Source organism: Ostrinia furnacalis, unplaced genomic scaffold (assembly GCF_004193835.3).
Source record: "Ostrinia furnacalis isolate ACB-3 unplaced genomic scaffold, ASM419383v2 OfSCF7393, whole genome shotgun sequence".
NCBI lineage: Eukaryota > Metazoa > Arthropoda > Insecta > Lepidoptera > Crambidae > Ostrinia > Ostrinia furnacalis.
This window is the reverse complement of record NW_021137632.1, coordinates 115,450-128,866: the sequence shown is the minus strand read 5'-3', so window position 1 is coordinate 128,866 and position 13,417 is coordinate 115,450. Positions and strand designations below refer to the sequence as shown.

Below are 13,417 nucleotides of genomic sequence, written 5' to 3'. Positions count from 1 at the left end.
CATTATTATTAGTAGGTACATACGTGAATATAATGTAGTAAAAGAATGGTTCAACTGGCATTCTAAAAAGTATTCTAAGTATATGTAGTAAGTCAGTCTTTTTCCCTCGTAAAATCTCACTAGCATTATGCTGTGCGAATAGCCTGTTAAAAGCCTTTAAGAACGAATGAGTCTACAACGGAAAGCATGGGACTTCAGTTTTATTTCGCAAATAAATTAACTTCGAACGGAGTTAGTCCAAAATGTAGTGTCGCATTGCGCAACAATTTCGAATAAACAGTTTAATTTATCCGAATTAAGCCGAGAGTGGAGACTTTTATATGAAATTTCATAATTGGGACGAGTTCAGCGGTAGTTTAAAGTTGGCATTAAGGATTTGCCACACTGGATGCGGTCTGCGGTCAGGTCAAAGTGAACGCAGCCCGCATCATGTATGTATAACATTGTTGGGCAGGACAATCGGTCAGCGATCCAGGCGGGCTAGGATGCGCGCCGTGATATATTTTATCGAGGTTAAAATGTATGGGGTCATTCCATGACAAATGTTACCGAGGCTGAAAAACTAAATATGTACTTTTCGCATTAAATCTGATGAATTTTGAAAGTAAACATTCCAAATTATAATGTGCAATAAAAAAAATCTGAAAGAAACAAGTAATTTTTAAGTTATTAATCTTCAAAGTCTATACTTAAGTCAACTGTCTGAATGATCATTTTCTCTCTAATTATTAGTAATTCGATTTAAAAAAAACTATCAATCTGTGAACCGTTTTGCCACTATATGATTTGAGGGTATTTATCATAGTATTGGTAGATAGCGTCATAGTCCTGAAAAAATTGATTATCATCAAGTTTTAAGTGTGTTTTCTCGTTACTTCGGCGATGTAACACCCGAAACAAAAAAACAGGTATTTGCTTTATTATTGTACCTTACACATGGATTAGGATAACAATATTTGGTAAAAGTAAGGTCATGGTAGTAATGATTTCAAATACTAACTAATATCTGAGCATGATAATAATTAAGTGTGTTTTTTTCTTGATTAAAAACTGTAACACCCGAAACGTTTCGGGTATCACATTTTTATTTAATGTCGATAATGTGTGTATATTGCTTGGAGAAGTCAAAAAGTATTACTGTGAGGGTCCTTCCACCTCCCTCTAGCGCTGGCATCGGAAAACGAGTCATATTTCTCTATTTAAGATTTTTTTGAAATGTTGACTTAACACTAAAATTAAGGTATTGCTAAAAAGTCTCGATGTTCGACATTTCCAATAAATATCGTAATTAAAAATTAAAGTAATGCTATTTCAAGCCAAAAACAATAGAAAAAGCTATATTTTGAGGAAAAATTAAACTTGAACTTTGTATATTTTTTAAAAAAAGGTGCTTCGTAATTTCAAACCAGAATTAGCTCTATTTGTGTTTATTTGTTGTACTCCTTATTTTGTAATACCTAGAGACTAATAAAACACCGATTTTATTGATAAAAAGCGTTGAATTTTCGTACTCGTAACACCCGAAACAGAACCATTGTAACACCCGAAACAAAGAAAAAAATTATAAAAAAATAGTAAAACGTTTTATGTAACAGTGATTGTATATTACATGGTTTGTAAATTTCATACTTTAGAAGTCCTGTAAGTTTAAGGTATGATTCCTTAAGAAAATTCGCTAAATTTCGAGTAAATGCAGCAACAGTCAGAACATAGAGGCAAAATCTCGTAACGCCCGAAACGCACACTTTTCGACTCATATTTTCATTATCCTACATTCTAAGCTGTACAAACTTTATTATTTAGATAAAACAACTAAAAACGGACAGATTAAGGCACTAACATTATTAAAATACTATTTCAAAATACATGAAATTGTTGAATATGTGTGTACGAACGTAACACCCGAAACGATGGAATGACCCTATGGGCAAAATCGATAAAATGGTGTGATAACCGCTTGTCGCGGCGCGCATCCTAGGCCTGGCAAGACAATCTGTCAGGATTCGTGAAAAGGCAATCTGCCACGGTGCGGTTTGCGTTCTTTGCTCGTGCCTGCTCCTGCACCATCAGATTGCATCCTTTGGGCGCATTAGGGCTAATTCTCATTATGGCAACCGACTCGCTAATGGACCACTTCTCACTATGGCCACTTCTCATTAGGGCTACTTCTCATTAGGGCTACTTCTCAAATACAAAATGCCGACAGAACCGAATAGAGACCAACAATGTCGTTCAATACCTGACCGCAGACCGCATCCAGTGTGACAAATAATTTAAAGTTGGCATTATGGCTCGCTTTTCAGGAAGCACGATATTTTCTGGATTTACGCTAAATGTAGGCTGGGTGTTAGGTTATGTGCGTAAAGTAGGTCGCGTGCTGTGTGGATAATTTAAAAAGCTTTTTAGAGGTCGCTCTTAACGACCGTTAACGTAAATTTACTTTCAGTAACAAAATCTTTGTCTATAAAAAGTTATAAGACTGTATAAGTTTGCAAGTTAAGATTTAAGCACTTGATAAAATATGCAATTTGCGCTATGCGTAACTGCCGTCGTCGCATATGACCGCTGTGCGCTATATTTTTATTAACAATTTTATTGTGGCCACTCGTACACGCCTGAATTTTTCATTATTCATTTGAATAACTTTGGGATCTCGTTCCCAGTGACTTCATACGTTATATTGGACTTTTTATGTTATATTTATGTTAGACTCCGCTGGGAAATTGGGACTTCCAACATTTTACAACGGTTATAATAATAAACTAGCTCATTTAGGTCACCGGCGAAGTTTTTTTTTTTGGTAATTTTGGAGCGAGACCTTTTTTTTAGAAATGTAATGAAGTTTTAGGAATCAGCCCACACCGTGCCTCTTGAATATTAGGTTTGAAATAAAGTCTTAATTAATGCTTTTAATTTTATTTTTAGGTGTATGTTCCGTTGAAAACAAGCATAAATGAGTAGGTACATACATAGCCCTCATTGTGGACTGTACAACGCTTAGATACAATCTAATGAAATACCTCTGCCACAATACCACGCATGAAGGTGCTGTTTCTCATACGAGAACTAACATAAATATATGAGCTTGGTTTCGTGAAAAACTGAAAATTGCAATTCAAAGTTCCAAAGCAATCATTATTTCTGTGAATTTTTTTGAAGCTTCAGAAAACTTCATTAATTAATATGCAATCAATATTTTCACAATTAAAAATCAAAACAGCTGGAGCAGCAGCTCACAGCTGGAGTGACCATTCTAGTGTCAAAATTAAATGTAAATCTTAGTTTCCGAACTCCCGGAAAATCATGACGAAAACAGTTGATCGCAATATAGTGGGTTCACGATAAATCGTTTGCTAACACCAAACTTGCTCGCAGATTGTAAATGACCTTTATAACTCAACCGGAAAAATTCAATTTCTCATGATCAGGAATAAGGTTATAAATGGGGTTCAATATTAAAATGTTTTTCTAGTTTGAAAGTGGGAAAAATTTTGGTGACAAAATATATTCTTACTCGTTTAGGTATACCGCGCGCAACGAAAGTTGAGGCTAACACATACTCACATTGATTTAATACTTGAATTCAGAACACACAAATCAGTCAAATACGCAAAACGTCAGCGCGACAAATGTACACACATAGAAAACTTTGCTTGTGTTGACTGCCTCAACTCTTGCTGCGCGATCTATAAATTAAATTATTTGAATCCCTTGACACTGGCACACGATGCCATAAAAGAAAAAGATAAAAAAGTAAGCGTTATTATCATACCTGAATGACTCCAATGATTCTTCCTTCGGAATTCTTGATGGCCATGCAGAGGATGGTGTTGTGTTTGAACCCTGTGCCTTCGTCCACAGACGGGTCGAAACGTGCGTCCAAATACGCATCTGGGATGTTCACGGTCTGCGAAGGTAGATAGATATATTACTATACTTTATTGTACACCACATAAGACAAGAAAAGAAAAAAAAATATACAAAAGAGACGGTCTTATAAAGCGATCTCTTCCAGACAACCTGGAGATTAGAAGATTACGTTACAAATTAGAACATCATTATTCAAAGCTCTTAAGGTCGTAATTTATGGCTAAAATGGGATAAGGTTTAAGATTTATCATTTTGGTTAGTTGGAGTAATTAAACATCGGTGTTTAGGACAGTTTACATTAAATATATAGGGTATATTATCTATATATATAAAAGAAAGTCGTGTTAGTTACTCCACTTATAACTCAAGAACGGCTGAACCGATTTAGCTGAAAATTGTCAGGGAGGTAGTTTAGAGCCAGGAGAAGGACATAGGATACTTTTTTATCCCGTTCGAAATTAAAAAAAAAGTCTGCTTATTTATTGCCATTAAGGCGGAACAAAGTTCGCCGGGTCAGCTAGTCTATTTATAATATAAAAGAAAGTCGTGTTAGTTACACCACTTATAACTCAAAAACGGCTGAACCGATTTAGCTGAAAATTGTCAGGGAGGTAGTTTAGAGCCAGGAGAAGGACATAGGCTACTTTTTATCCCGTTCGAAATAAAAAAAAGTCTGCTTATTTATTGCCATTAAGGCGGAACAAAGTTCGCCGGGTCAGCTAGTATAGTATAAAGGGTTATTTATGTTTTTGCAATAGATTAGATAATAATATAACTTTTTATTCATCATCAAGTCAGGCCTCTACTGAAGAAGGAGCACGACCCTCTCTAATTTACCAGAAGAAAATGAAGGAATTCGAAAACAATACGTCAGTTTGCTAAAGTAAGATGGTGCAACCCAGCCTTAGTGTAGGTAGGCTCGTATCTACAAAAATACTATCAACCTTCAAGCCACGAATGAATATTCTGGTCAAGCTCGCTGCATCATAGATAGGGTCGCCTCGAGCTACATTTTTAAGCAGGTCATATTCTTTTTCTTCCATCGTATCAACTTACCTCGCCAGTAGTAGCGACGTAGCCCGTGATGCCGATGTTGATGGGAAACCGGCTCTCGTAGGGCGAAGTCCGAGGGGTCCCGGGCTCCGCTTCATCGCCGGCCTCCAGGTCGAACACCCGCGAGAAGCTGCCTTTGGACGCCTCGTGGACTAGAAGCACCTGGGGAAAGGGAAAGATTATCATTTTTTCTGACAATATGAGGATTTTTAATTACAATATGAGGGTAGTTAAAAATTTTCAAGTTCGCCAGTCGGCCTGTGACCACGGCTGCAGCATCGCAGCCGAAACGTCAAGCCGTGAGTACATAATGTAACTCATTAATAAACGTCGCGTTAAGACCCGTGTCTTACTATTTAGTTGAAATGGAACGCGAAAGTTTAAAATCTTATAGGTATTATCATTTTTTCATGTCATTATTATCATCATCATCAAGTCATTGAGTCTGCACTGCAGCACAAACTGCAGGAACACGACTGTCCGATCTACAAAAAGCAAACAGAGCAAACTTTTTTTTACGTTTGGCCAAGTAAAATTGAAGATGTTTTTTATTTTGGTCTCCAAGTAAGCTAAAAAATCACCACAATAGTCCATCTGCTTAACTCAGTCAGTGCCTTAGGTATGAGAGCGACAGGGGAGGGTGTTTTTGAGACGTCAAATGTCAGCGAGACTTCAGATACCTAAGCTTCAAATTTGTATGCTTTGTCACGTCATAATATATTATGTCAGGTGCGGCGTTGCCAGACGTCCCGATTTTGGCGGGACGTCCCGATTTATATGTCCCGCGCGGGACAGGCTCGGTCCCGCTTTTCGGAGAGAGACACTCACTTCACCAGACTATTGTTTGAAACGCCATATTTTTCTAAAGAATAATATTTTTTTTATTTCGATTTGTTTTTTTTTTTTATTCTAAAGACGAATTTAACGATAGAGTAAACCTGATTTAAAACATTATTTTTTTGTTAAAATACATTTTCTCTGGCTACTTTTGCTATCTATTGTCACGTAAACGTAATTTTAAGTCAAATAAAAAGAAATATTTGAAAACCTTTGATTGTATACGTTTTTTTACTATGTCCCGCTTCTGACGGACGAATCCCGGTATTTTCACTCAATAAGTACCAAAGTCCCGACTTGGCGAAAAAAAAACTGGCAACGCTGATTTGAAAACTGGCAACGTTGATGACAACCCTCCCGTAACCTCCTATATACCTCAGGCACTAACTAGATCTATAGTCAGCTTATTATGAAGTGCCTAACATGGTCATAATAATGCAACTCTCATCAAAAACACGGTGTTATTGATACGGAAACACAATGTAAATTAGAAGAAAATATGTAAATCAAATGCAGTACCGTAGCCTAAGCTCATTCATTTAAATGGAAATTGAGTTCAAACATAATTTCAAAGTCCAAAGTATAAATTTAACTTTAAAACTGGAATGTGACAAGGAATCTAAGTGGTTAAATTGTAACCTCTATAAATACAACTCGGCAAATTAGGGGTTTGGTGCCCTTTTCCTATACAGGGTGTTAGGTAAATGGGTATATGAGCCGACACTAGCCCATGTTAACATGGGCATATAAATGGTATGGTGAAGTAGTCAGAAATTTGATATCATCATTTTATTTTTTTTAATTTTCATACAAAATAAATTTTATGAAATCCGATTTGTATGAAAAATAAAATAATTAAAATGAAGATATCAATTTTCTGACTTCACCATACCATTTATATGACCATGTTAACATGGGCTAGTGTCGGCTCATATACCCATTTACCTAACACCCTGTATACATAGGTATGATGCGGATTTCGGAACGCATGCGGATCTGCTCCGCATGCGGGCTGTCCGCATTTTTTTTATTTCTTAAACTAGCTGTTCTCGCGACTTCGTAGCTACTTACGCGTGTTAATTTTTTTTAAATAATTTTTACCGGTTTTGCAACATTTTTCTTTATTGTTCTGGTCCTAATGGCATACGGCAGTAGGGTGTTGTGATATAGTCTAAAGCCTTCCTTGATAAATAGGCTATCCAACACAGTTTTGTTTTCAATCGGACCAGTAGGTCCTGAGATTAGTATAGTTGACTATGACGCGGGCTACACACTCGCAATCAGCAGCGTGATTATCTGCCACAGATTAGAGAGACCAGATCCGCACGCGTAACCAAAATCCGCATCACACAAAGGCACTTAAAAGAAGTTTAGGTTTTGAAAAAGATCAAACAGTCTATTTATACCATTATAATAATCATGGCGTCAAAACATCGAAAGTCTTTTCTAAGAAACAAGTAAATGGTAGAAAGAAAATAAAACAAAAAGATGTTTGATTACATTTGTTTTGTAATTTATTCTTGTACAAAAGACGGAGTTGTTGTCTCCCAATATTTATGCTTTTGCGTCTCGTAAATTAAAGGTTTTCTTTGGAAACCATTTTCAGAGAAGAAATCTTAATAAATTAATTATAAGGGAAATATTATGTCATTTTATTTAAAAAGCGGTTACTACACTATATCAGAATATTATGATGAGTAAGTTTATTTTGATTAGCTTCTAACCGATTTTCTTGTTGGAGTTGGACTTAATTCGCCAAGCAAACATGGAAGGGCCTCTCTAGTAGGGTTACTATCCATCACGATTTGTTGGGACATGCCCAGACTTCGTGTTTTCCTTCTAGACTTTGACCTGTCCTGTAATTTGTAAGCAGAAGAAAAATCAATTTCGTGCACCCATATCTATAAAAACTAGAAACGTTACTGTAGTGACTGCTACATACGTAAATGTTTTAGGCTTTTTTGACATTTGTGTGGTAACCCTAGTCTCTAGCCGCCAGACCAGATGTCTATTGATCTTAACCGCCACTGAAAGACTAACAAATAGTCCCAGACCGAAGTTTATTTATTCCGAAGATCGAAGTGTTTACAAGAGGATAGTTTGTTTGGTTTTAGGGCGTAACTTAGGTTTAACTTAGAACAATGTGTAAGTCTGCAAATCCTGTCGAGTTCAGTAGAAGGGACGTAACAGGCTAGTGCCTGTTAGGTTAATTTGTGAGGTTAATTCTAAATGTCGTTTTTGTATTTTTCAGATATATCTGCCTCTGTCGCTCATACTAGCGTCTCAGAGTAAGAGGGATGAATAGCTCCGAAAACACGATAAAGTTTCCAGGATTTTTCAAAGGCCGCCGCCGCAAAAGTTCTCGTGGTTTTTCAAAGGCCGCCGATCAAGCAGCCATGCATGACATGAAGAAGAAAGAGGCCTGCCGCATCCAGCTGCTTTCCCTAACTTTCATCAGATCAGATCATCGGTTCATCTGGTGGGTAGTCTGCCGATGCGGCATGGTGGTCAATATAGAACTTTTCATTCAATAGCATTCATTCCGTTATCTTTTAAAGGCTACTTTTTTAATTCAACCCAGGCATCGCCAAGGGAAATGTCTAGTGTGTCTACACAAAGAGCTCAAAACTTTTCTGCTGATCCTCCAAGATAATTTTATTGAAAACGCGCCATTATGAGGATATTGCTTTTGAAAGTGACTATTAATACGATTTGATCCCTTTTACGATAGTCTCAGACACTTAGACAGCTCGTAATGTTCAAGATAAGTGGTCTCTCCCACATAAAATAGCAAGATTTACGTGTAAACTGTTAAAATGTGACATTTAAAATACATATGCTGCCTCGTATATTGTGTTGATTTATCTATTTAAAGGTAGGTATTAAATGTAAGATAAGTACCTAAGTTAGTTCTTGTCTTAATACCAGTACTTCTAGGCCCGGTTTCCACCAAGATGGTGCCAGTGTTGGGCCGTCAATTTTTTTTATAGAATTTGACAGTGGCCAATGGCGGCGGCGCGGCGCAAAGCTGAGCAGAGAAGTGGCAATAATGAAGTCTGATTGGTTATTCAAAACCCTTCTGCGCTCCGCATTGGTGGAAACCGGGCCTTATACATACAGGGTGTCCCAAAATTTGCACGTCACACTGACACCAGAGGTAAATGAGCTTAAGACGCATCTAATAAGTAGGTAATTTAGTGCATTTTTAAAAATAACTAATATGAGTCATAATTCAAAACTCAACAAACTTTTCTATGGACAAAATAAAATTGGTCATCTTAAAACTTATGAAACTTTTCTATGGATATTTAAGCTTGTTCGATGCGTCTTAAACTCAGCTGCCTCCAGTGTCAGTGTGACGTGTTAATTTTAGGACATCCTGTATAAAAGTGGAGAAGGGTTTAGTTAGCAGCTACGTAAAACGCTCTGTGAAAGTAGCCCAAAGTAAAATATACTTCGTTTTCGATATCACCAGCAAACAAAGGTAATTTAGTCCGCGGAATTCCATTTTGGGCCAGGTTTACATTGGCCAACCAACCGATTTAATCTAATTTTCCGAGCCGATTTGAATGCAAATTTTATTGTAAAATCGTATCGTGGGAAATAATTAACAGTGTAAATATTATCCCAAAATATCTTTGTAAGTCCCACGTTCAAAATGGGAGCCGTTGAGATTCACAACGGTCCCGTTGTGGAATTAGTTTAATTTCGATGTTCTATTAAATTCGTTTTTATGGTTTGTTTACAAAACAATACTATGGCCGTAATAAACAAATAGAGGAACGAATTTCGGGTTAGCGTCAGTTAAAATGATTGACCAAGTAACGTTGAAGTAGACATTTTATCAAGTTTTGTCTGTCGAGACACTAGACACAACGGAAATTGTTCGAGGCTCACCGGTGAGCTGCGTGGCGTCCAACGTGTTAAATATTTTAAGACTAAAGGATATTAATATACCCACCCACCAAAAATCTAGCCAGCATGCTTCAGATCACGATATTTATATTATTTATTTATTTATTTATTTATTTTATAGAAACCAACAGCGATACATTGAAAATATTAGTTATAAGATTTAGACTGATAGTATAGCCAATGAAAGGTTTCCCTTTTTATAAAAGTACATTGTTGTTGGGAAAAAATATTATAGAGCCTATTTGATAATAATCAGTTTGGGAGTGAGGATGAGTACGATATACTTAATCAATCAATTTTCTCAATCGAATCGGTAAATTTTCTCTAAATATATCTTTAATTTCCACTTAATGAATAAAATTGTCCATATAAATTATACAAATAACCTTCAGACTAGACAAAGTCTGGCCTAAACAATTATAAATTCACATGATAATGTTTGGAAAGCAAATAAAACCATTAGATACAGATTTTAATACGCAAAGCTTAATATCCGTCAAATTGAACGTACACACTTTCATAAAAAAATATTAAATATCTAAAATGCCATCATCACGAAGGAACATTATAAGCGAAAATCAGTCGCAACTCCAACCAAATAGTGTTATTAAAGGAAAGATAATATCGGGTAAACTAACTAAAGTGCCGTCAGAGGACATCGACGGGCGTTATACCACAGTAAAATAAAAATAGTAGAACCTTAACAGCCTTTTCTAGAAAGAGCTGTCAACTCTAAGCCTAGGCGCAGACCACCGATTTTCAGTTGGCCGATAGTTGGTCCCAATTTTTAATTTGTATGAAGAATCGTCTGATACCACATCGGTGTAATGTGCGTACTTGCATACATCTCCATACTGATTAACAGCTCGATCCAACAATCGGCCAACTAAGGTCTGCGCCTAGGCTTAAGCCGAGTCGTGTACTCGTACTACACAATTTTATAAGTCATCAAAAACGCGACACACCAATACATTTTGTAAGTACAGAAAAAGGAATCGCACGTATCACAACTATTTATTTTCCCGATGTTTTTATTCCGTACAGCACTCGTCTGTTAAGCTGACTAGTGATTTATTTGAAAACGGATTTAAAGCTTGTTTGCCATCGCGCGCTTTTGTGAACGCTAAAAGTTCGCATACAAACTCGTACAATATGACTTACTATTATTTTTTACTGTGACTATACTACGCATCTGCGGAGAGATCTTTAATAATTGCGTTTTTTCTTGGAAGATGTCCAATAAACTATTGTTAAGTGAACATTGGGGGAGCTGTATGGATTGATACTTTTCACAAAGGCGCAATTATTGCGAACATTTTGTTTGTTGAGATAGGTCTAAACGACCAAGACTTTGTAAACGGTTAATAGAAAATGAAAGTGAGCCAAGAATTGAGCAAATAATTGTGTAAATGTTCTTTCATCTTATTTTTTCAGCTTGACATGCTTGTGTAACTTGCTTGTTTAGACTAAGTTGTAGATGCTTATAAATACTAAAATGTTTATTTTATTTGTATAGAGAACAATAGTGTCTGGACAAACATCAAGAGGATTTAAGACACTATTTAATCAGAGATGTAACGGTTAAATTATATGTAATAAATAAATAAAAAAACTACGTTACATCAGGCTTTATGTATTGGTATTACACGTCATCTGTATCCGACATCGCGATATTCAGTTCTACGATTACTCATAATAATAATACGTAATTTGAGCCAATATTATTATATTGGGACTATACAGACAGGGTGACTGGTAATTAGTGGCGGAGCCGTTAAAGGGAAGTAGTCTAGGGTTATTCTGACAGATATCACTATGAGACCTACCTACCGTCCTTATTTATGTTTTTCTTTAGCAGTTTTTGCATAAAACAATGACAGTTACGAAGATTTAACAATTAATATTACTTATTTAGAATTATCTTTGTTGCAAAACAAAACAAAGTAAGTCCAAATCTATTTTTTTTTTAGGATTTATTACTATTTGAGTATTTTTGATTACACTCTTTACCTAAGTAGGAATATCTTGGAAAGGGTTATTAAACAGTCACCCTGTATACGTAAATATTCAGTACATCTTTTTATTTCTATCAAATTATAAATTCAGATTGTTCTTATCACAAAATCTATTTTTAAAGCATCGACCATTGTAAATTTTGGTAGCGTGTTTGCATATTAATTAATCGTAAAGTAATAAATAACGATCCCTCCAATAAACAAACAGTTTTATATCGGCTATATTTCGAACTGAGATACCAATTTTTCGGGCATTTGATTTGTTGTTCAAATCATAAAATTGGTTGAACAATTTCATAATATTTTTAAGTATTATAAATACTTTATTCAGTATCGCTGTTTGCGGAGAAACCATAGGTAAGTATTGCCGCAGCAAAAAATACAAAGAATTTTTAATTATTTGGTTGAATGAACCTATTTTCTCCTCTATTGGCAAGAACTATTTTGCATTACAATATTAGGTATTAGGTTAGGCGGCTATTTTTTGAAATGGCAAGTTTTTGCTATCTATAAAAACAAGACTTGTTTTTTCTACTTAGTAGCAAACGATTGTAAATTCCCTTTTTTAATGAGTTAAACATATTTAATTCTAGGTTTCGCTGCTACGCTGTTATAGTCTACACTCTACACTACATATAATAAGTGTATAGCCTGACCAGGAACATAAAAACCCTGGCATAGAGGCGCGACAATTGCATTTGATAGTGCAACACTGAGTACAGTCGTACCTGTGTTAAATTAATTGGCTAACTTTATGTATCAGGATTCAGGATTACGGGCTAATTTGATATTTTCATAAATTAACGAAAAAATATTATTATAGGTAACCTGGTTTAAATAAATTAAATGAAACCATCAATCGAGCTAGTAGGATTTATTTTATTAATCATGAATAATCAAATTCAGAACTTGAATATTCAACTGCAATGTCTGCTCATGAACGCATCAAACTCGGTACTTCTTTCCCAATTCCATAAAATTCAACACTTAGAACATGACAAAAAAAATTAAAATAGGTAGTTGAAACAAACCACAGCTAATTTTCATAGTGGACTGTACTATATGATAAACATGTCAGTCAATTTGACAACCTTTGTCGGAAACATTATTTAATGAAAATATTGTCCGAACCCTTAGTATTTCTCTTCGACAAATACTTTAACACATTGTGAACCACTTTTCTTTCACGACTATAAAAAGATTTTAGCAATTTAATTCACAAAATCAATTGTGCACATTAAAAATAAAGTTTGTTTACACTTTGACAGCAATAGACTGACATACAAGGTGACATGTCAATGAAGTTTTCAGTTACTGTTGCCATTAAAAGAAATTAGTACCATTAGTTTTCCGCAACATGGCGAGGGTTTTTATGTTCCTGGTCAGGCTATACATTGTATTTTCAATACCGCAAAAGAAAACAGAAGTCGGCGAAAACAGTCGCTAAGCCAGTTGGCTGGTTAAAGGTTCGCAATAAGTAGTTTATAAAGCTTGTAGCTCGCGTATTTCGAAACTTAAAAACCGGGGCATTGTTAGCACTAACCACTAAACAAGCATTCCCAAAAACTTATTGGACAAGTGTAAAGCCTTTTAGAGATTTCCCCAGGGCCCAGCCTCCGAGCCCGTTCTCATCTTCATTAGGGGAACCACCCTTTTACTGCGCGCTATTCCAAACATATTTTAACTCGCTAACCACTGTTTACAACTACCATTCTGCAGCGTTTAGC

The 13,417-nt window shown here is 35.7% G+C and overlaps 1 protein-coding gene across 1 annotated transcript in view; it reads right to left on the bottom strand.

Moving 5' to 3' along the window:
• Positions 1 to 13,417, bottom strand: part of Pde11 (Phosphodiesterase 11) — a 46,625-nt gene that overhangs the window by 11,639 nt on the left and 21,569 nt on the right. The window contains exons 7-8 of the mRNA XM_028320489.1: positions 4,927 to 5,085; positions 3,773 to 3,907 (exon numbers count right to left, since the gene is read on the bottom strand). Of these exons, the coding sequence (XP_028176290.1) occupies positions 3,773 to 3,907; positions 4,927 to 5,085 (294 nt within the window). The remainder of the gene's footprint in view (positions 1 to 3,772; positions 3,908 to 4,926; positions 5,086 to 13,417) is intronic.